General features: G+C 37.8%; 1 protein-coding gene and 1 pseudogene across 2 annotated transcripts in view; one reads left to right on the top strand and one right to left on the bottom strand.

The window, feature by feature from the left end:
• Positions 1-456: 456 nt before the first annotated feature.
• The window catches only part of SLC25A42 (solute carrier family 25 member 42), a 44,753-nt gene continuing 20,291 nt past the window's right edge, over positions 457-24,918 (bottom strand). For both annotated transcript variants that reach the window (XM_074303260.1, XM_074303264.1), the window contains exons 3-8: positions 19,915-20,020; positions 10,947-10,972; positions 10,154-10,320; positions 9,354-9,470; positions 7,267-7,418; positions 457-5,180 (exon numbers count right to left, since the gene is read on the bottom strand). In XM_074303260.1, coding sequence (XP_074159361.1) covers positions 4,855-5,180; positions 7,267-7,418; positions 9,354-9,470; positions 10,154-10,320; positions 10,947-10,972; positions 19,915-20,020 — 894 coding nt within the window. In that variant the 3' untranslated portion in view covers positions 457-4,854. The remainder of the gene's footprint in view (positions 5,181-7,266; positions 7,419-9,353; positions 9,471-10,153; positions 10,321-10,946; positions 10,973-19,914; positions 20,021-24,918) is intronic.
• LOC141562932 (small ribosomal subunit protein uS12-like) lies at positions 18,126-18,695 on the top strand (annotated as a pseudogene).

Below are 24,918 nucleotides of genomic sequence, written 5' to 3'. Positions count from 1 at the left end.
CTATGGTAGGCAGGATGGTATAAACTTAGGTCTTTAGTCTACACTGCAATAGTCAGGACTACTGGTTCTCCAAGATTGGTTCTCTTTTAAATCCAAGTCTAGACTACTGACAGATGAGAAATTTATGAAGAATTGTCTTGATTGCAGCTAGTCTTGACAATGAACAGGCATCAACTTACAAGGCTACTCTGACAACATGGAGCCATCTACTAGTCATCCACTAACCTTTGTTGATAAAAGATCTTATTGAATTTCACATGAGTAAAAAGCAAATTAACTTAGTACTTTTCCTTTTTCTTTAATAGGGAAGAGAAAATAGTTTCCGTTTACCTTATTTTAAAAATTAGCAATAGATGATAAATTATTATTCAACAAATATTTTAAGAGAAACTTCAGATTTAGATTATGGTCAATGATGTGCAAGAAGAGTGGGAATGGAGGAGAAAAGACAGAAAAGAAATCAAATTTTTATTTTTATTAAATATATTCTCTTGGCACAAATCTTAAAATATAAACATTTTATATATATATGTATATATAAACAAAGTATTTTCACTGCATCAAAATATAACTCCAGACCAATAAAAGCAATCAAAATTGACACATGGACAGCAATAACACATTTTTACAAAAGGCATTTAACAGTGTCATGTGTTATGTGCATAGGCAAGCTAGGTGGACAACAGTGTCAAGTCCCTGCAAAACACAGCATTTGGGGAGAACCAGGCATAAGGGAGTTGGTTATTCAGAAACGCAGCATAGGGAGGCCAAAAGACCCAAGAGTACCTGATTCTAAAGCTCTTGAAAGGTTTCGGGACCAAAATCTTTCTGTCTGATCCAATTCGGAAAATTGCACTTTTTCCAAGAACATCTCACTCACAAAGGCTACTCACACATGCACATAAAGCACCTCTTGCTCACTCGCTTGTTCACACACTCCCACTGTTAGATATACTGGTTCTGAGATAGCATCACAGCTGATGTGGACTCTGGGCTTGTCCACTGAAGAACAAAATGCCACATTCTCCTCTCCCCCCCACTCCTCCATCAGGTCCATGTCTTCCTGTATTTCTTCTAGGGAAGTTGACTTCTGGGGTGGATTGCTGTTTAAAACAGGCTAAACTAACCAGGTTCATTCAACCTTTTTGTCAAACTGTTCAGCAAAATATCCCAAAATTCTCCCATGAAGAACAGGTCTCTCTACTGGCTGTACTTTCCCTTCCAGTAATGTTGAAAATTTCTACTAAAGCTTAGCTCAACCAGAGTATGAGGAAATGGAATGTAACCTGGCTTCAAATATCCAGCATCACATTTCTGTGGTCTGGCTGGGCTTCAGAAACTGTTAACTCATTTATAGCCCTGGAGACTAAAAAGGCCCAAAGGGAAGCAGCTGCCATAGCAGGGCAAAGAGACTGGGGTGCTGGTGTTCCTGGATCTTCCTTTCTAAAATCTGTTCCCTGATTTGCAATCTGACCAAGAAGATGCTTCACCTGGAAGATGTATGGGGGAGCTTTGGACAAGTCTTGGGAAGAAAAAAATGACCCTCTTGAATGCTCCATTTCCATTGAAGGAAGGATCTTGCATTGGATTTCTGCTATTCAGACTCAAAATGTGCACAGGATCATTATGGCGAACTCCTTAAAAAACAGACCTTTCCTGATAGCATTTGCTTAAATGGAGCAGGGGCACACAACAATTTCAAAACTGTTCTCCCTCGGAAACATGCAGCTTGGCCAAAATGCCTCCTGGGTAACAAAATCCCCGAGAGCACTGAGGTCAGAGGGAGGAATAACAGGATAATGTAACATGATGTGCTTGGCAGAGGATCTACAAGAGGCCAGAATACAGCACAATCTCCAACAACAAACCCATGGAGAAAGGAAGAGATGCTGGGCCAGTAGAAGAGAATGAGCTGAGCTCAGAAAACAGTGGGGAGGAGAGTGGTGTGAAGATCAGAGCCCTTGCCTTCCCACAAAAAGCTTGCAGCCTGGGGGGGAGTGGGAAGACTTCCCCTTAGAATCAAGACCCATTTCTGACTCCTCTGTTCAGGCAGGACTAAAATTACAAGATAGGCATGCCATGTGCAAAATGTGAACACAAAGAAGGCTCTTCACACCCATAAGCCAAGCACTAGACAAGGAAAAAAAATCTCTATTTAAAATGCATGTAAGAAAAACACAGAGATTTTTACTTACACACACACACACACACACACACACACACACACACACACACACACACACACACATCTGCAGCTACTTTCATACACAAAGAAAATTGCAAAGTTTCCTTCAATCCCCAACCAAAACTATTTCAGGAAATGAGACTAAAATGATTAACTTTGTCATGTGAATAAACATGAGGATCAGGGAAATATCTTGCTGGAAAGAATATCTGAAAAATGAATTTCTAAGGCCCATTATAACTGCTATTATATCACAGGAGGATTTTCACATGTATTGTTCAGTAAAGACACCACCTTGGGCTACCTCCAAAGTCCATCTTTTTTTTTTTCAATTCCAGTTTAAACTTCTGAAGGACACCATAAGGAATTGTTGGAGATTGCCCAAATGTGATCTCATTTCAGGCCAACAAATGGTGACACAGCCAAATTAAGCTCCTGTCTTTTCTACCTCTATTTTAAAGCATGACACAAAATCCTATGGATGCTAGTTTCCCTAAAGACGGATTTGGGAAGTGTTACTGGAAGGGGGTGTCAAAACACAGCACTCAGAAACAAACACAGCACAAGACTTAAAAGGGCCACTCAAAGCAAGCTTTGGCTTCCCAGGTGCCTAAAACCATATGAGATAGTGCTGGGCTGGAGGGGGCTCAACGGGGACAGACAACTGTCATCCCCTTCCTCCTGCCCTGCCTTTTAGGAAAGTAAGCTTATTTTCCTCAAGGGTCTGGGAATGGCACTTTCCATACCATATCACTATTTCTATACTACTACCTAGAGTCAATGCTTCACCAGGGACACCTTCCTAGTAACAGGAAAGTACAACTACAGGACCTTGTGATGATAGAGAAATACTTAAATATCCAAGTTGATTGTCCTTGGCTGAGTGGGACTTGATTGCAAAATGGGAGCTCATCCCGTTAGCTATTTGGCTTTAAAGCAATCTCTGTCCAGAGTGCAAAATCAGAACCAAACACAAGGGCATTCAAATTTCACTGACTGTGCAATGATCTTCATTCTACACTAATGAAGTCATGATACAGATTTTGACCTTTAAAAAATCATAGTTAAAAATATCAACATTGGAAAAGGACTTTCTCTGCACCCTGTGATTTATCACGTGCAGTCCTTTCCATCTGAGCAGCAACCCTCTGAGAAAAGAAAATCTCTTTCCATGCCCCTTCCTGCTTCTGGTATGTGCTGGGCCTCCTCATTGTAGGACCCTGGGACCCTCTAGGATGTGGGACCCTCTCTTGTGTTTCTTGTGCTCCAAGATGTTGTTTAGGATAATTTGATATGTTCCCCCTCCCTTTAAAAGTGTGGGTGAGTAGGGAGGTGCTAAGCCAGAGATGCAAAACCTCTCCAAGAAATACCATAGTGGACACTTCAAAGTGCCAGGCTGTATGCCAACTCCTCAAAGTGGCCCCGAGCGAGGCCTTGTTCTTCAGGCTCCATGGCCCATGGAGAGCTGGGGAAATATGGCACCCGAGAATGAGATCAGGTGGCAGTTACATGACTATGAGTCACTGTGGGAAGGACCTATTGGAGGGTACCATTTTCTATGAGCAAATCCAAGATGAGCCTACTCTATTTTAAGTACAGAGGCTGATCTACCCACCAGCTGTAAAAAAGCATATTGATGAGTAAACTCCTAAGAAAACAAGGATTTACATTCCTTGATCTGCTATGTCTGGTGAGAGACCAAATTCTTCTTTAAGCTGGTCACTTAGCAGCAATTATATTCAATGAAGGAAATGACCTATGATTTTCAAGTTTACAAAATTCCCTGTTTAAAATCTCAAAAAATTTGACATTTCCAGGGAAATAAGGAAGTTCATGGTACTCACACATCAGACAATGAATTCTATTCAAAGAATGAAAAGCATTTGAGGAGGGATATGGTAGAAATAGGAATCTACACTTAATTTCTAGTAACAGTTTTGCAAGACTTAGGAGGGCTCAAAGTATATTCATCACATGCTATTGGGATAAAATTTACCTATTTCCAACAGCTCATGAGCAGAAATTTAAGGTGGTCCCACAGACCCTTTAATCCCATTGACTTTTTTTCACAGCCATGGACAGATTAAATGCAAAAGTCCTAGACCCTGGATAAGAAAGAATTTGGGATCCTTGATTTTGATGAATCCTTCCCTTCTGGGGACCAATTTTTAAAAAATGAATAATAGAACTCTTGAATTTTTTTCTTTTTTCAAAAGAATATTAATCTCAATTCAGGTATCTAGTAGACAACCAAACTTTCAAAAGTGAAATACTGCACTTTGTAGGATATTTAAAACCAAATACTAAGTTGCATTCCCTAAACACCCTTCAGACAGTGAACATTTTAGGATCTCCTAATCCCTGGATGCGCTCTGGGTCCAGTTCAGAAGCATCGTCCTCTTTACTAATTTGAGAATTAGACAGTTTCAAGGGAAGAATTCAGAGGGCAAATGCTGCCCAGAGCGCAGATTACTTGCTGCTCTAAGAGAACTCGGTGTTAAAGAAGATCAATCTTAAGTGCATATTTTCAGAACTGCAAATTCAATTATTTAAAAAAATAAAGTAAAATTTCAAATCACATTTCACAATAATGTAGGGGATAGCACTAGCATTTTCTACATATACACATGTGCTTCAGTAAGTATTCTGGGTGGATAAGCATTAGAACATTAGCTCCGATTACAACTTCTGTCATCTAATTTACGAAGAAGAATCTGCATTAGGTCAAAAGTAGTAAAACTGATTCCCACTGCTATTGGGCCTTTAAGCCAGTTCATGCTCAATCCCTTATATAAACCTTGGATGACTCCCTCTTCCCTGACAATGTCTTGCAAGGTACATAAGATGCTATCGTAAGTCTGCCCCTTTACTCCTGCTGTCTGCATTCGTCGCCGTACCACGTCTAGGGGGTAGGAGGCTGACTGGCCAATGAGACCGGCACATGCACCAAAAATCATTCGCTCAACAGGATATGGCTGTGATCGTCCACTGTGTTCTAAAAGAAATGAAATAAGAAAAATAAACAAAATTGCCTACTCAAGACACATTATGTATGCTTAATAAATGCTTGTTGAGATGAATTTCTAGGCAGAGATCTAGCCACCAAAAATATGACTGGTGCTATTCCAGGTCCTGCTTTCATCTTGCCAGGGTACATTTTAGGTATTTAGAAAAGCTCAGTAGGCTCTGAATAAATTATAGACTCATAAGTTAAACAATTTAGCAGATGTCTCTGGCAAAATTCTGCTCCATAAAATATGTACTTGTAGGTTACATTTCCTGGATGAGCAGGAGCACTAACAGAAAAATACCCTGGATAAAGTCTCAGGGCAAAAAAAGTAACTCACAAACCATAGCACAGACCAGGAGAGCAATAACCAAACCTCTCCTTAGATGATTCCACTTTGGAAGAACTTAAAACAAACAAACAAACAAACAAACAAAAAACCCAAAAAACTACAGACTCATAGAGCTAACAGAAAACAGTAGCACAAAAAATGCAAAACTTGGAGATATCCCCTCCATTTGGGGAGTAAAGTCCAACTTTAACAAAGTTAAAAGACAAGAAATAAGCTGAAAAATGAGCAAACAACAATAAAAAGACACTGACCATAGAAAGTTACTATGGTAACAGGAAAGATAAAAATATAAATTCAGAAGACAACAATGTCAAAACAGTTACAGGCAAAGTCTCAAAGAAAAATGTGAACTGGTATCAGCCCCACCCTCCCCAAAAAATTCCTGGAAGAATCAAAATGGATTTTAAAAATCAGATAGGTAGAAAAAAATTAGGAAAAGATATAAGAATTATGCAAGAAAATCATGAAAAAAGAATTAACAGTTTGGTTAAAAAAAAAAACCACAAAAAATGCTGAAGAAAATAACACCCCCCCACACAAAACAAACAAACAAACAAACAGAATAGTCCAAATGACAAAACAGCATGAAAAGCCGCTGAAGAATATAATTTTCTAAAAATCAGTACTGGGCAACTGAAGATAAGATTGTTTCATCGAGAAACAATAAGACAAAATTAAAAGGATGAAAAAGAAAAGAAAACTATCTCACTGAAAAACAAAACTGACCTGGAAAATAGATTGAAGAAAGAAAGAATTTAAGAATTACTAAAGTATTTGAAAGCTATGCGCAAACAAAAGAGCCTAAACATCATATTTCAAAAAATCATCCAGGAAAACTGCCCTGATATCATAAAACCTGAAGGTAAGATATAAAATTGGAAGACTTCATCTATCCCCTTCTGAAAGATCCTTAAACAAAAACTCACAGGAACATTATAGCCAAATTTCAGGTCAAGGAGAAAATATTGCAAGCTCTCAGAAAGAAACAATTCCAATGTCAAGGAGCATAATCTGCAAGATTTAGCAGAATCTGTGTTAAAGGATTGGAGGGTTTAGAATATGATTTTCTATGGAGCAAAAAAACTAGAATTAACAATCAAGAATCACCTACCCAGAAAAACTGATGCAAATTCAAATAACTCTGAGGCACCACCTCACATATAAAAAGAAAATGACAAATGTTGGAGGGGATGTAGAAAAATTTGGACAATAATGCAATACTGGTAGAACTGTGATTTGTTTTTTTGTCTCTCTTCTTTTACAACCTGACTAATAGGGAAATATGTTTTGCAGGATTGCACATATATAACCTATATCAAATTGTTTTTATCAATGAGATAGGGGAGGAAGGGAGAGGAAGGAAGGAAGGAGAAAATTTGGAACTGAAAATTTTAAAAAATGAATGTAAAAATGTTTTTTAAACATGTAATTGGAAAAATATTAAAGTATTCAAAACCCCCCACATCTTATTGCATAGGGACCAAAAAGCATATAAAAAAGGTATCTTCAGGGGAAAAGTGCTATCGCAGGTCTGGGGAAAAAAGCTTCCAAACCTAGTCTGGACATACCATTTCAAATGAGCATCAAAATCAATGGTGAATATTTGTTTTTTAAAAAACAAAACAAATCCATTCCCTATTCAGAGTTTAGTACTTTTCTTTAACCAACCCTTTTATCCTCAGAAGAAACATTCCCACACCATTTTCTCAAGGCCCTCTTTACCGTGGTGAAATTTCTTTAGTGTTTCATAGGTGAAGAAACTCAGCCCAGCATAAGGAATGACTCCAAGAATTGTTGGCATAAAGCCCCTGTACAAAGATTTTAGCCCTTCTTCACGAGACATCCGAATGAAGACATGAAAGATATTACTGTACCTGTCAAACAATAAAATCATTAGTGTCTTATATTTTCAGAAACCATAATAATGGCCCTCATGGGTCACCTGCTCAATTATCAGAATCACTGGAATATAGTAGAAACAAAAAAAACCAAAAAGCCCCACAGGATTTGAAGTTCTAAGACCAGGGTTCAAATGATCATAGGTGAGTCACTGAAAAATGGAAATAATCATATTTGTACTATTTACTCCATAAAACATTTTGCAAAGTGCAAAATGATTATATTTTAATTCAATTACAACTCACATTCTCTACAATGGGATTCAAATAGTCCAAACAAATATAGTCCTTTAGAGTCAATGTACCACTTCCAATAACTAAGGTTTATTAATTGCTTCCACCAACTTCCATCAAAATATGTTAGGTAAAATATTATAAGAAGTAGTTAGTTCCACAGAATGACATTATAAACAAAAAAGAGGTTCCTGAATGAGAAACATTCAGATTATGAAAACTCTAAAATAGTTCTTTCCTGATATCTGAAATAATTCTGAATTCCCAGAGTTGAGCAGAATCAAGGGAAATAAAGGAAAGAGGTGCCGAGACTCTTGCTGTCACCAGTAAAGGGGAGTCAGGGCCAGCAAGAACAAGAAATGGCTGCACTTTTGAGTTCTATGGATCATCAATCTTCCTTCTGTCTTATCAGGAAGGGAAGCTTGGCAGCCAAGAGCAGTGGACTACAGAAGGAATGATGGGTGGCTGCACCGTGCCAGACATAGGGGAAGGTCCTCCAAGATGGTCGACTTCCTGGATGGATGCACTAGGACATTCATCCCTCTGACCTTGTCAAAATCTGCCCTTGTGTACCAAGTATAAAAAGACTTTCTGCCATGTTCAAGCAACTGCACAATTTTATTTCCTTTTTTTTTAAACTGTCCATATAATTTGTGAGAATAACAGAAAGCACACTCAAATGAGCATCAGAATTAAAGTGCTACCTGTGTGAGCTGATGAATTTTATAACAGATTTTGTGACATTATAAGATAATCTGGTTAAATGCCTAAACAACACTGAGCCAATTCTTGCTTAACATAAACAGACCATTCCACAGACCTTCTCTTCCTCTTGAAGGGCTCTGCTCCACAGCTCTGTCCCCCCCCCCAGCTGGAGCAGGTTCAGGACCCCTCTCCCCCCAGCCAGAGTGACTTGAGAATGACCTCTGGTGAAGGGCTGCACTGCGGCTGCTGCCTGTTAGAAGCCGGTGTGCAGACTAGGCCAGCATAGTTCAAATTTCCATAATATAAATTTACATAAAGCAAGATTTGTACTATGAAAAGAATGTCATGGACAATATTCCCAAGTATTAGAATAAAACTTCAGTATCTAGGACTAGAGAGACAAAATATTTGGTTTGAAAGTTTTCTATCTCTGTTTAACACAGGATTATACTTAAAACGTTTGATTCAAAGATAGTGTGCCAATCAGCATGAAAAAGCAATTATTGTCTTTCTTACTTTCTTCCACTACCTGCTGTGCCCTGTGCCAAGTCTATGCATCATACCTCAATGGGTGAGGAGCTTTGGGAAAGAGATCTTCAAACTAATTTAGTTTATAATTAGGAGCTGATGTTCAAGATCCAGAATCATTGCTGGGTTCCTGGTCACTGAGATCCAGAATCTCCAACTCAGATCTGGGGCTCTAAAAAAAAAAGGGGGGGGTGGATCCAGTCTTGAAGACTTGGTTTAGATTCTGCTTTTAGATATTTAATAGCTGTGTGAATAAGGGCACACCATTGTACCGCTGAGCATTGGTTTCCTCCTCTGTAATTAGGGGGTGAAAACTGCTGGAGTAATTTTACCTTACAAGGTGACTGTGAGGTTCAAATAAGAACTTAAGTAAAGTGCTTTGCAACCTCAGAAGTGATTCTGTAAAATCTGTAAATTAGTTATCTATCATGTCTTCAAACTCACATTTCCTTGTGTGTGACAGCCATCCGGGCTCTCACCAAATCCAGTGGGTAGGTTACGGAAGCAGCCGTCATACCAGCCAGTGCACCGGCAACAAGTCTTGGCCAAGGGGGCAAAGCTCTGAATTAAAGAGAGGGAGACAAATGAGAAGGGAATATAAGAAGCAGTAAGTCGCCTCGATAATTTACAACCTAGAACCTGAGCTATTCTGTACATAACCTCTTGGCAGCAGTCATGGTCAGAGTCGGCCCTGCTTGGGTCTTGTGGCAGTGAGAATAACAGAAAGCACACTCAAATGAGCATCAGAATTAAAGTGCTACCTGTGTGAGCTGAGGGCAAGTCACTTAATCTGAGCCTCAGTGTCCTTATCTGAAAAATGGGATGGACTCCCTTTTGGACTCTGTGCTTCTGCTCTGCAGCCATGCTCACTGTGGAGGCCTCTTTTCAGGTCTGTACCTTTCAGAGATTCCTCTGACATCTGAACTTTTCCTGACAGCAGTATTTTGTACTAGTTGATAAAGGCCCACTGTCTCTCCCTGTTCATTCCCTAGTTTTGCTTTTCCCCTCCCCACACCCACAAGAGAAAGGCAATACAATGTCTCCTCAGGCCAGCTCAACAACTGACTCGCCCTCTCTGGAAAAGCCCAATCTCTGTGAAGCAGCTCCAGGTCTATTTACACTGGGGACAATGCTGTCAGTGCTTGCCTAAAATCAGCAAGAACTAAGGCTGCTACCCTTCCAAGTCAGCCCCATCCCATTTTCAGGGAGCCATGAAATGAAGAAGGAAGCCCCTTCTGCCTTACTCGCCCTCGAAGCCATAGTAACGGCCCAGGATCAATTTGTACTCCTCGTGAGCACTAAACTGGATGGCAGCATAGGGGATCACCCGGACCATGGTGGCAGAGTTGCCTCTCCACAAACTGAAGAAACCTTCATTGAGGTAGGTGAAATAGATGAGCTTAAAGGCTTCCTACATACAAAAGAAAATGAGAACAGGGAGTTAGTGGGTTGAAGAAAAAGCACCAGATCTTGCTTTGCTTTTTTCTTGCTTTGCCTTTTAAACATTCACTTGGGGTAGAGCAAGTCCCTGCAGGGTGGGATTCCTGGGCTGAAAACCTGAACAAACCGGAAGTCATTAGCCACTGACACTCTTCCCTTATGGCCCTAGCACTCTGGAGAGTAGGCTAGCTCACCGTGTAGCTGCACATATTCAGACACGCAAAGAAAGCCCAAGCTGCAAAGAGATTCTCAAGACCCGTAACAAGAGACAGTGTCCCTTGAAAGCTCCACACCGTCACTTCTCAGTCTGAGCAGTGGTGGCACCAATCACACCATGCAAGGTAGTCACACCCTCTACCTTAGGCCTAGGGGGTTATCATCAGGTCCCTGATCAGTCCCTGAGATTTAGTTTGGGAAGGAAGAATAAAGGGAAAACTGCATCTTTCAAAGAGTTTTCTTTCCTGCAACATTTTATAAGAACATATTCTGCAAACAAAATACAAGCATGATAGCTGTTAACCACCCCAAAGTGGAAGGCTTTGAGGGAGCTGGGAAGCAAATCCTTTAGGTCAGCATGGGTTATGTACTTTGCCTCACCTTGGCAGAAAATCTTTTTGAAGACACTGGAAAAAACACAAGAATAAGAGACTGTTAGGACTTGTAGGACTTGTCAGGAGCAAGATCGAAGTTCCATGTAACACCAACACAAACCATTTCTATCACTGACTGAATCAAAGTTTGAAAAATGTGCAGTATTACTGATGAACTATAAGTATAGGACTATACTCCTTTTATGACTGGAATCAGAATTTTATTTGACATTCTTAAAACCAAAAAACTAAAAATTCCCAAGCTCTGCAGCTCATTAGAAATGAGGGCCTTCCCTCTCTGTTCAATTTTCTCCTTTCTGGCTGCCCTCACAAGATTCTGTCCCCTGAAGGGCAGCTGAAGGCTCCCAATCAAAGGATGGGCAGTGATTCACACACCCCAGAAAGCCATTACCTATTAAAGAACAAGACTGCCTCAGGGAAAGGATGCAGTCCTTTCTGCCCAAGCCTCAGCAAAGCCCTCCCTCCTTCTCTCTATAGCTCCTTAGTCTTGCCTCTTCTAGATGACAGGGAAGCCACATGAAGCTGGGACCCCACATGGCACCTCACATCTCTACATTATCCCTGATGACTCAGCAGCCCTGACAATATGGCCATCCCAAACCTGGGAGCCCCTTGAGAGGTCTGGTCCTGAGACAGCACTCTCGACTCCTCTTCCAGGTAAATCTTGTATTTCCTTCAACCTTCTCTTTGCTCAAGCCAATGTGGCACAAAGGTGACCAGACAAGGCAATGAATTCTCTATCACAGCATTTATTTGAGTGCTTACTACATGGTCAGCATATATATGCAAGATATACTTCCCATCCCCATAGAGCTTACAATTTGGTCAGGGAGGTAAAATACAAACCCTGAAACAGTGCCAAACAGTGCCAAAGTGAGCAGAACAAATGGCTGGTGCTGAGAGTCTATAAACTGAACAAGAATCCCTTTATTCAAATAAAACATCTGAAGAAACAGAGTCAAGCAAAAGATATGACAGAAGTTAAAAAAAATTCCACTCTCTTACAAGAGACTAATTCTGGAAAGTTTCATGCTGAGAGAAAATCCTTGATCTCCACTGAAGGACCAATAATACTTCCCACCATTCTGAAGGGCCCTGCATTGATCCTGCTTAGATAAGAAGAACTGACAAGGCCTCAAGGAAAAGCACGAAGACAAAAAGTTCTGGTTGAAAACTGATTATTCAGAAGCAACATGATAGTTTACCATGAAGCTATAAAGAAGTGGCTAGGTGGATTCGTGGACTGGAGTCTGGACAACCTGAGTTCAAATCCAACTTCAGACACTTCCTGGCTGTGTGGCCTGTCAAGTCATTTTTCCTCTGTCTGCCTTAATCCACTGGAAAAGAAAATGGCCAGCCAAGCAGTCCGACATCTGTGCCAAGAGGACTCCATGGACAACATGGTCAACCCACAGGGTCACCAAGAGTGGACACAACCAAACAACAACAGGAAGCCATAAAAAGTTCTAATCACCTAAGCTGGGCCCATCCCCGATGAGAACATATGCACCAGAGTTGTGCCCACAGGGGGCATGCAGAACCCAGGACAAATCACACTGAACTGGTTTTCATCATCATCATCCTTACATCGGATGAAAAATAAACAAGTCAGTCTTAAAGGAAAGATCATAGAGGTTTATTGACTGAAAAGAAGAAACGACTCAAGAGCATGTATATTTTGAACTCTTCCACCTTGAGAATTGGGAAGTTAAAATGATGATATTCACATATGATCAGGACTTTTTCAGCATGAGCTGGTCCCTCCATCTACCTTTTTTGGGTTACTGACCAGTCACCAAGAGAGAAAAGGGCTTAGTTGACAAGCATAACCTTCCCTCCAAGCTTGGACACAGGAGTTACTCAATCACAATCTGTAATTTTCTACAGAACCTTTGGGTTTGACAATCTTAGCAGTGATAAGGGATCTAAGATTTCACTTGGTCCAATCTCTGACCTCTTAACAGTTCTAATGGATAAGTATTGGGCTTTCATTCAAATATCTCTATGAATAAGTCAGTATCCAAGTCTATATGTTTATGCTATGCCTTCCTTAAAGAGGTGCTGCTTAAACTTTAAGGGAACCATAATAATAATAACAACAATAATAGCAATAACAACAGTAGCTAACATTTCTATAGCACTTATTCTGTGCCAGGTGCTGTGATAAGCTCTTTAAATTATTATCTCATTTGATCCTCACAGCCTTTGGAGGTAGGTGCTATAATTATCTTCATTTTATAGATAAGGAAACAAAGACAATTAGGGTTAAGTGATTTGCTCAGTTTTACACAGCTAGTAAGCGTTTGAAGTCACATTTGAACTCAAGTTTTCCTGACTCAAGCTCTGGCACTCTATCCATTAAACCATTCCCACTTAGAAATTCTTTTAAGAAGAAAAATGCTATAAAAGCAAAGAGTACTTTATGGCTCCAAACTAATGTAACAATGAAAAGCATTCCACTCATTGCATAGCCAAATGTTTGAGCAGAGAGAACTGCTGGTTAGTGATGAGACAATTATAATTATTAAATTTGATACTGAAAAACCAACTAGCCCCTTCAAGAAATAAGGGATTCCATGAAGCACTGAGCCAGAAGGCAATATGGAATAGTAGAAGCAGGCTCAAATTCCACCAATAATTGGCTGTATGATCTTGGGTAAAGCACTTAACTGTGCTTTGATTTTCTGAAGAAAATGGACTAGCTCAGTAGTGTCAAAGGCAATTAGAAGCAGATGCACATCAACTTAGAAAATCTCAAATTAACATTTATGTTGTATTGTATTTTTACTTATTTTGTTAAACATATCCAGTTACATCTGGATTTGGTTTGGGGCACACTGGGGAGTTCTGAAGGACCTCATTTGATACCACTTGAACAGAGGATCTCTAATGGAACTTTCAATTGCAAAATTCTCTGTATTTGATCTTTTAAGTTTCTTCCCACTCTGGCATTATATGATTTCTATGCTGGAGACCTTTCCAGCTCTACTAAATTTGCTGAACTTAATTAAACATTGTCTATTTGGTGACTCTATGATTCAGCTTTCACTGAATAACAAGGTCTCCTAAACATGAATCCTAAATATTTTGAGCTAGAGTTTCACTGTTTGATTATAAAATATCAACTTATCTAAGTTTAAAAAGCTCCAGCTTTATGAGCCTCTGACTACCAAGTTGCAAACTTCAACAGGAATTTGCTCATTATGCTATTGATGGCCATCTTTGGTTATCTGAAGAATTGCCAATGGAGGAGATATTAAATTTTTTCTGTTTAAATCAAATATTAAGCACCTATTATATGCTAGTCACTGAGGATACAAATACAAAGGATGAAATATTCTCTACTTGCAACAAGTTTATATCTAATGTTTGCCCCTACTCCCAACCCTTATAAGAGCAGAACCAGCAACAAGGGGAAAGCTGCAAAGAGACTTGACATCAGAAAAAGCAAACCAAAAAACCAACAACAAAAAAGAAATCTAACAATTCTCAGTGGGCTAAAGTTGAATGAGCAGCATTTGAGAGCTGGATATGTTCTTCTGCTTTGGAAATCTTCAAGAAGGTGGATGACACTTACTTGGTGGATATGTTATATGAGGGATTTCTTTCACGTGAGGCTTGGACTCTATGGTCACTGAAGTCTCTTCCAACTCATAGATTCTCACCAAAAAAGCTCTAAGGTAATATGGAAGATGGAGTGGAGAATAGGCAGGGAAAGTAATAATGCAAATGAAAAGAGGCAGCATAGTAGTAGTCTAAAAGTCATAGTGTGATCCGTAATTTCTAGCAAGTCAGTCATTTACCCTTTCTAAGCTTTATTTTACTCACTCTTAAAATGCAAAGAGTTATACTGGAACTAAGACAAACTGAAATGAAATAATGCGAAATAGTTTAAAAGTGAATAGAAGTCAATATGTGAAATCTTAAAAGCCAGACAAAAGAGTTTGTATTTTATCCTAGAAGCAACATGGAGATTCTCTGCTATGAGCCATGTCATGGATGAATTGGGGAAGGAAGAGACAAATTAGGAAAATGGGTCAAACACCACTTTACTAGAAAGATACGCCTTTCTCTACGATATAAGAGGATATAAAGAATACATCCTTTACTGAGGATGGGGCAAGATGTCCTGTAACTGTGTAATATGTGGAAGACAGGAGAAACTATGAAGGTCTCAGTAGTTCTCCTGTGCAGAACTCAAGGTGCATTATCAGGGAGATAAAATTGGGGTGAATTAAGCATATGTTAGGGTGAAGTCAGAAGGCCTAGAATCTTGGGTCTAGTTCTTATGATCTATGTAACCTTGGAAAAAACCTTAACTTCTCTGAGTTTCCATTTTCTGATTTAGCCTCCAAGTAGAAGGATTAATCATGTCTAAGCTTCTTCCAGCTCTTTAAAAAGCTTGGAAAATGGATGTGCAGAATCAAAGAGGATGCTGAGAAGAACCTTTAAAATTATATTCAAGCCTAGTTGTAGAAGAAGGACACACAACTGAACATTCAAACTGTGTAAGATACAGACTATATCATCACAATAAATGACAGTTCCATCCTTTTCTAGGAGATCATATTTCTAGAGAAGGAAAATACAGAAGATAGAACATAATGAGGAAGATGGCCAAAAGACAATGTTGTAGGGAAAAGTAGGAGAGAAGACACTTTTCTGATGGTAGACTTCATGGAAAACATGAGCTGGGCCCTGAGGTAAGAAAAAGAGAGGACATTCAAGGCATAGAGGATGATTTATGTGAATGCTGATAGGAGGCAGGAAATATGATGAATTAGAGGAAGAAGTAATAGTTCTCTTCAGTTTGATTGGAACTAAGAGGTGAAACAGAATAATGTGAAATAAAGTTTTTTAAGTGGGTTGAAGCCAAAATGTGAAGTCTTAAATGCCAGAAAAAGAGCATGTATTTATGAGTTGGGGAACAATGTAAGCAGAATTATAGTTTATGAAGACTACATTGGAAGGAGCTTTGTCAAGGAAGTATTAAAGAAGAATTGGAAACACATTAGGAATTTAATTCTACAGTCTAGGGGAAATGTGACAAAACCACTGCAATAGGACCTGGACAGTATGAAGGAATAGGTTTTCTGGAATATTAAGGAGAATGTCTATCTAGCTGTGGCAAAGAGTGAGAGGAGTGACAATTTATTAACCCCTCATACAGTCTGCACTAATGTGATGATGATGAAATGACAGTGAAAAACACTTGGAAGGAATTTTGGGGATCACTAAGGCTAATCCTACCTGAAACACGATGTCCTTCTCCAATCCAATTCTTTCCCAATACCGGGAAATGACCTCTAGTGACAAAGACCTCAATTCCTCCTCAGGGAGGTATTTCCATTATTGGACAGTTTACATCATGAAATTCTTTGTTCTATTCAGTAGAAATGTCTCCTTATACCTTCATCCAAGAGCCCTATTCTGATCTCTGATGCCAAGCAGAAAAAAGTCATAGCACTTTAATTAAATGAAGATCAATAAGTCAGGTGTCCCTTAAGTCTCTGTCCAAGAATGCCACTTTTAATACCAGAAAAATCTAACTGCAGATCTATGAAATCTATGAGGTTTTTCTTTAAACCAGAAGCAAGTTTTTGATAATCTTTTCATTTTCTCCTGGATACTCTTTCTATCTACAATTAGAAAACTTTCTCATTCAAATCAACTTAATACGATTATTTCCAAACTAATCATATAGAGAAATTCTTTGGGAGGCCCAGAATAAGGAGATATACACGCCACATTTCTTCACACCAAAAAAGGCAGTCTCATCTTATAGGGCTGCATCTACTTCTCAACAGAGGTTAGGCAGAGATGGGGTATGTTTGAATGTGAAGTCATTTGCTAAGGCAACCACAGGTGATAATGATCAGAAAGCTAGGTACAACAACCCACTGCTTGAATTCTATAAGTTGTTAATTTTGTATGGTCTATGAATAATGTTATAAATATTCAAATGGTCCTTGGCAGAAAAAAGGTCCCCCACCCTCCATTTAGGATGAAACTAGTTTAATTAGAAAACTTGTATAAAAATACTGGTCAGGGACCTTTTAGAACTTTATTATTATCTCTCCTCAACTATATTTCTAATTAAGAAGGAAGACATGGGAAAATGTCATCCTAGGAGACATTAAAGGTGACAGCCAAAATCTGACTAAAGGAAGAGAGAGTAAAGCGGGAGCAGCAATATCCTAAGACTGATCAGAGTATGGGAAGTAAAGGCAGAAACAAGAAACCAGCTTCCCTAGGAAGTGGCCCCTGAGGGCTGCAAAATTTGTTTCCAATTCCATCACAGAGAATCTGTCATCAGAGCAGGCTGAGAGGCCAAGTTAGGATCAGGGTAGAGGAGAGGGCCAGGCCAGATGCTAGTTAACCTGAAACTTTATTGTCGGTCTTTGGGGATAGGGAGAGGCTACCTCAGGAGAAGACTCCTTTTGCTCTGAAACACCGATTCTGAGCTCTGTGAGTGATTTTGCCTTTTTCTTCTTAATTCCAGCAAAGTACTTTTGAAAATGAACTTGGTTTTTTTTTTTTTTTTTTTTTTTTTTTTTTTTTGGTGAATTAAGAAAACAAAAAGGGGCATATGTGGGATGGATGAGGCATATGTAGGATGAGCGTTGCAGGTAGATCTTGAAGGGTTATATGTATTGAAATGCCTTTTCAAGTAAAGGGAAGCAAAAATCAAGAAATTCAGTAGTAGAAAAGAAAATGGACCAAAACTCCTAATAGAACTAGAATCTGTTCAGTCTCCTTTCTTGCCCAAGGTTCCTGTTTATTCATATGATACTGACAATCTTTTAGAAGCTGCTGATTCCTGTACTTTTTAGGTAAGCAAAGTTGGGCAGAGTAAACAGGGGAAAAAAGATGACTGAAGCAAAAGCAGCCAGATTTGGCAAGAGATTCAAAAATATTTGACATCTAATTTGGTCAATAATTCTTTTAAAATACTGACATCTTTTGGGAGGGTTAAAAGAGAAGTCAGTCATTACATACCTTAATATGAATTACTTAATTATAATTAATAACAATAATCTATTCTTATGTGGGGAAAACTGAGGGAATATAAATTTTGATAGAAAGAAGGAAATAAGGTCAGGTAATGCTGACACTTTCAGAAGGTGGGCTCACATGAAAAGACTTTGAGCAGCAAAGTTGGTGAGCAAGAGAGAACTCAACCAACAGAGAAAATTGGGAAATCCTTTTCTTCTCTCTTTCTTCTCAGCCTACACAGTGGCAGTATGGGTAAATGTGATGGGTTTTATACAGCTAGAAGACTCCAAAGCCACAGAAGAGACCAAAAGTAGCATAATAAATGATAGAAGAAAGCTCATGCAGGTACTGCCTTGAAGGTCAACCTATATGGAGAAGCATCTCATACAAAAGGGATTATCTTAGAAAAAAGTTGGTGTGGAAGCCAAATTCTGCCATTGGGAAGTATATGAGAGTCTAGCTGATTAAGAATGACAAAAAAAAAATTCACTATCTCTGTTCCCAATATTGGCTGCTTGAATTTTATTGAGGAAAGTAACATAATTTTGGTTGCTGGATTTGTTAAAAACAAACAAACAAAAAAACAAGGTCATAATATTCCTATAGTATGTTTCAAGGTTTTAAAAGTTGCAAATGTTTCTCTTCTGGCCTTTTGCAAAGGCAAGAAGGAAAGATCAAGATCATAAAAATTGTATTATATTATGTTTTTGTTACAGTAAAAAAAATCATGTAAAAAAGAAGCAGGAAATAATTCAAGGTAAACATTATATGTGCTCTCTAGGGATGCCTGCAAACAGAGTACTGAATAAGCCATTGGCCAAAAAAAAAAAAAAAAAGTGATTCGAACTCTGAGGAGTCTACCAGTATAACTAGTCCTCTTTCCTATCTATGGTGCTACTTCCTCACATCTCAGAGGTGAGGTCCATCAAAGCTGCTGAGCCCTCTTTTCTTTTCTTTTTTTTTTTCTTTCTTTCTTTCTTTTTTTTTTGTCTTTTTTTTTCTTTCTTTCTTTTTTTTTTTTTTTTTTTTTTTTTTTTTTTTTTTTTGAGGCTGGGGTTAAGTGACTTGCCCAGGGTCACACAGCTAGGAAGTGTTAAGTGTCTGAGAACAGATTTGAACTTGGGTCCTCCTGAATTCAGGGCTGGTGCTCTATCTACCTAGCTGTCCCTGCTGAGCTCTCTTTTCATAACTCAAGGGAAGAACATGGTCAGGCACATCTGTGTTGGTGGTCAGCTTGCTCTAATCATTCCAAAAGTGAAAATTAATAAAACTGTTCTGCACAAGGCAGTTCTGTCACTCCAGTGATGTAATCAAAGAAAACAAAGATAAAAAGTGAAACAGTATTTGTCTATCTGAAACATCATTTCTTACTAGAAAACTACAACTCTTAAGTAATCATGATTAAATTGTTCTGTTAAAAACTATGCAAGATAATTTAAAGTGAGGCTTTTGTGAGAAAAGCCCAATTTCTAAGAAGGGAACACCCACAAGAGGGAAATTTTACCCATTTTCTTTTAGATCTTGTCTTTCCCCTTTGGGACAGGGATAGGAAAGAAAATGGTTGAGGAAAGAATTGTAAATTCTTCCTAGAGAATTTTAGAGCTTAGAAGGACCTCAGAGATGCACCCAGAAACTAAAAAGGAATCTTCTCTAAAATATTCCTAAGGGAGTGACTCCCTGGACACATCTGGTAAGAAGGAATCAACTACTTCCTAAAAACACACACTCCATTTTCAGAATTCCAATTTTTTGTTTTCCTTGTCATCCAGGTGAAATCTGTCCCACTGTGGCTTCCTTCTATTTCCTTCAGTTCTGCCTCTGGGGTTAAGCAGAACCCAACTAATCCCTCTTCCATATGACAGCCCTTCAAATATTTGAAGATGAGGAATATGTTCTCCCTAAAATTTTTCTTCATTAAGTTAAACATTCCCCCCACTCTAATGGCCAAGAACAATTACCTTGAAAGATGATTTTGGTTCTGTCCAGGGGAGCTACTGCAGTTTTAGCAAGAGCTCCTGCCAATGCCCCAGATAATAGAGAGTTGAGAAGTTTTTTTTTATCATCCTACAACAAAACCAAAAAAAAAAAAAAAAAAAAAAGACAAACACTGAACAATCAGTAACAAAAGAAGTTTATTTTGCCACAATCAAATAAAATTATCCATTAAGTTGAGATACAAAACCTTTTGTTTTCAAATAATTATGTAAAAATCAGTTGAATTGTACCAATTTGTTTCAACCATAGCTTCAATAACTGTACAACTTCAATTAAGTAACTTCTCTAGGTTTCAGTTTCTTTTGCTGTAAAATGAACAGGCTGGGGGTCTTAACATAAGTCTGTAGATAGATTTCAGAGGGTCATGAATTTGGAGAGGAAAAATGATAAGATAATTTCAAAATAATTTTCTTTTTAATCCCATGTACTTTATGCTTTCAAATATAATATACTGAGAAATATTATGCTATTTCAGACACAAAAAAAGATTAAGAACTCCTAGACTAGAAATTTCTAGACATTAAACTTAGATTCTGTAGCTTCTATTGGCCTAGTACCAATTAAGGTCAAATGAAATTAAACTCAAAAGTCTTTCTTGGCAATATTAATTACCTCAATTATCTTAATGAAAAGGAAGAAAGCATCTGGCAAGACCCTGAAAAACAGAGATGACTAGACCTATGAGGTACAAAGTTCTCAGATCACTGACCTGTGAACAGACAAGGCGCTAGTCTTTTTTTTTTTTTTTTTTTGACTCATTCATACTAAACAAAGAAGTAAACCTTGACTCTTTCTATTTAAAAATTATTTTGAACCAAACGCTTAAAAGACAAACATAAAGAATCTTCCTTCCTTTAATTTTTTCAACACCCCCCCCACAGAGTTCACCACTACCACCATCATCATCATGCTTTCTACCCTTGGCCACAAGTTTCTTTCTATAAGGCCCAATTAGCCCCTACTGTTCAATGGCTACAGTCTGCACATTTATCTAGACAGCCTTTGGCACAAAAAGTTCATTTGAAAGCAAAAATCCATCACCACTTCTAAAATGATTGAACTCTCAAAGCACATGCTATACTGGTAAACAGTTCTCAAATGCCATTAGTACACTAGCAAAAATACACATATTCAACCCACAGTGCTTAATGACTCTGGGGACATAAAGAACATTCAGCAACAGTGAGCAGTAAGTTATATCAATTCAATGGATCACTACCCAAAATAAGAGCAGTTAATGCCACTGGGCTTAGACTATCTCTGAGCATCATGTTTCTCCACTGACATGAAATAATAATCACAGTAGAATTTTGAAATATGGTGAATTTTGGTTATAATGTATTATGATGTTATATAAAACAATATTGGTCAAGGTATGCATGTAGTATCAATAAAATATAAAAACTCAAAGTTCAAAGATGATTCTAAAACTGGGATATGTCACATTAGAGTAGACAGGAAAATAACTTAATGAGTACATCCTAGGTAAAAGAAAGGGACAGGAACTAAAATATTAAATGGAAGCACATTTGGAAACTTCAAAAAGTAGATTCATAGAATTTTGGTGTTTTAAATAAAAAGGTTGATTTTCAAATATAATCTTCTTTCCTCCTTTTCCCAGGAAGCCTCCCCTTGTGCTAAAGACTGAGAAACAAAAACAAAACAGTTCAGCAAAACAAAGTAACACATTGACTCAGTTGGGCAGCATGCACTGCATTTCATAAACATAGTCTCCCACGTTGGAAATAAAGAAGAGTTCATTTTCTTTAATCTTTCTCAGGGGCCAATCTTAGTACCTGTTCTTCCATTTTACATTGTTGGAGTCATTATATATATTACTTTGCTGATTTTGCTAACCTTCCTCTGTTCTTACAGTCCAGAACACCTCAAGTCAGTTCCTGACTCTGCCACTTAGTACTTATGTGACCTTAATCATATTTAGGACATGCCTAGACTTAGTACCTTACTACCTTGAACACTTTACTTTATCAGCTTCAGTGTCCTTAAGTTTAAAATGAAGATGTTGGACTAGATGCCCTCGAAGGTCCCTTTTCTCTCTCAATCCATAATTCTATGACATAAGTCTTCTTTACAGACATCTTCTCTGAACTTTTCACATATATCATTGACCACAGGACTTCTCCATTATAATCACTGATTACAATTAACTTAGCTTTTTCTCAGAAGACTACCTACTTCTGTTTTTAGTTTTTCACAATTATACAAAATGCTGCAAATATATCATATATCTATATCATATATCATATATCTATATAAAACCTTTAGTTGGAAGATCCTTGGAATGTAACAGCAAGATCTATGGGTGAAAGGATTTGGTTTGTTTAGACACCAGACTGATGCTAACTATCAACTATTTTATAATTTAGTCTTAAATCTCAGTAATACAATGATCCAAGACAATCCAAAGAACTCATCCAGAGAAAGAACTATGGAGTCTGAATGCAGATCAAAGCATACTATTTTCATTTTCTTTGCTTTTTGTGTGTTTTTTTCTTTTGGTCTGTTTCTTCTTTCATAACATGATTAATATGGAAATATATTTTACATAATTGTTAATATATAACCCATGTCAAATTACTTACTGTCTTACAAAGGAAGAAGGGAAAAGAAAGGGGGGAGAAAATTTGAAACTCAAAATTTTTTTCAAACTGAATGTTGAAAATTTTCTTTACAAATAATTGGAAAAAATAAAATACTATTTTAAAAAAATTAGTCTTAAAGAGTTGTCTAAGGCACAGAAAATTCAAATGACTTGCTGAGAGTCAGTGCTAGTTTGGGCCAAAAAATAGATTTGAATCCAGTCCTTTCGACATTCTACAAGCTCTGTATCCACTGTCATACTACTCCAAATGGGTCAAAGGATATAGTCACATTTTTTAATAAATGATTTTTAGTGATATTATTTGTTTCTATATAATCTACATTTCCCTCTATATTTCTTTTCCTACCTTCTCCCAGAGAGCTATCTTTATAATAAAGGGAGGGGGGGCAGAAAAGGTCTGGCAAAACTCAAAAGCATGCTGAAGAACTCTAATGTTACACAGGAAGTACCCTATAACCCAGAATACCTAGCTTCCAAACAACAGCATATTTTCTTTTTGTGTTGAGTATGATCACATCTATTTTATGTAATCCTTGACCACTTTCCAGAATTGGGATCAATTCCCAGTTCTACCAACAACTATTAGATATCCTGCAGTTCTGATTATTTCCATCATTTGTCATACTTCCAGTTTATAACATCCTCACTTTACAAATTAAAAAACTGACTCCAGAGAGAAAACAGGATGACAAATTATTTAGTAAAATCCCATCATTTTACAGACAGGTAAATTAAGACACAACAAAGTGAAATGACATGTTTAGGGTAAAAAGGTCAAACAACTGTGGATAAAGAAGGACTGAAACTTATACCCAAGTCTCATATCTGGACCATACTGTGCAAATTTTCTGACTCTCAATCTGATATGCATTCCCAAAAACCTGCTATACCACAGTAAGATCATATTACACTACAGCCCCAACTATATCCTGAAACAAAGAAAAAGATAAGCAAAAAACAATGATAAGATTTATATTTTCAGATTAATTTATGATTTGTCTTGTGGTCAGTTATTAGGATCAAGAATTTAATTCAGTGAGCATTTATGAAGAATATAGCAAAAGAATAGAAAATAACACAATTCCCACATCTTGAAGGGACTATATACTCAAACCTTTCTGGTAAAGTTTTCATTTCTTTAAGGTAAAATAAGAAGTAATTTAAATATTCACATCTTTAATTTAATTTAAATGGTTAAAATGTCTTCCTCCACTATTCAGGTGAGCTGTTTCCAATAATCATTAACCAGAAGGCTAGGAGGATGTAAAAGAGCACTGCAATGAGTTGGCCCAAGAATAATAAAACAGGAGCACTGATACCCTATAGCGTTCTCTTAAAGGCTGGCAAAACTTTTACAAACATGGTCTCCTCTCACTCCCACAACAACCCTGGGGTGGGTGGGTGTTATCGTTTTCCCTGTTTTATGAATAAGGATACTCGGCAGACAGAGTTGTGAAGTGACCTGCTCAGGGTCCCTGAGGTGGGATTCAAATTCAGGTCTTCTAGTCTTCAGGCTCAGGACTCAGTGCACAATGGCACCCCCTAGCGGCCTATTGGTGGCAGAAAAACAGGAAATAGTAGATACCCAAATGATGGGGAATGACAGAATACACAAAGGGCAGAATACGGGAATTAATGTACCAGAATGCTTTTTGAACCATAAGAAATGATAAATATGAGTATTTTAGAAAAACATGGGGAGACTTGAACAAACTAACAGACAGTGAAGAAGACAGAACCATGATACAAAATGGTGACATCAAAGTAAATGAAAACAGCTCTAAGAAACATTAAAATTCAGATCAATAATGATGAGCCTTAATTTCAGAGGGCTGATGGTAGAAACATACTCCTTTACTTTTGAAATAGAAAAAATGATAACTGGGCAGTGTGGATAGCCACACATAGACTACCCCACATAGTGAATGTGCTGATCTGTTTTTCTTTGGCGCAGGAGGTGTTTTAAGAAATGACAATGATATAAACCTCCCCAAAACAACAATAAATCATTTACTTAAAAGGGAAAGACATTGATCTTAGCACCAAAAGACCAAGGTTAGGCCTTGTTTTGGTTATTACCTAATTTGCAAAATGGGAATACCAGTACTTTTATTCCACTTTCCCTTGATGTCCCTGGTAAGCTCAAATGAGACAAATGTCCACAAAACACTACATATATAAACACAGATTCTCCTATGCTCTTCAGTAAAGTAAAATGAAAATTATATCATTAAGTAAAACATATTTTACTTAATGATATAATTTTCATTTTTAACATTAAACATCTGCTAATGTTCTTCTCTAATGTGTCATCATGGTCTAGAAATAACCCTTAGTATTTGAA

Source organism: Sminthopsis crassicaudata, chromosome 1 (genome assembly GCF_048593235.1).
Source record: "Sminthopsis crassicaudata isolate SCR6 chromosome 1, ASM4859323v1, whole genome shotgun sequence".
NCBI classification, from domain to species: Eukaryota; Metazoa; Chordata; class Mammalia; order Dasyuromorphia; family Dasyuridae; genus Sminthopsis; species Sminthopsis crassicaudata.
Note: the sequence above shows the minus strand (reverse complement) of the source record. Positions and strands in the feature narration are given on the sequence as shown.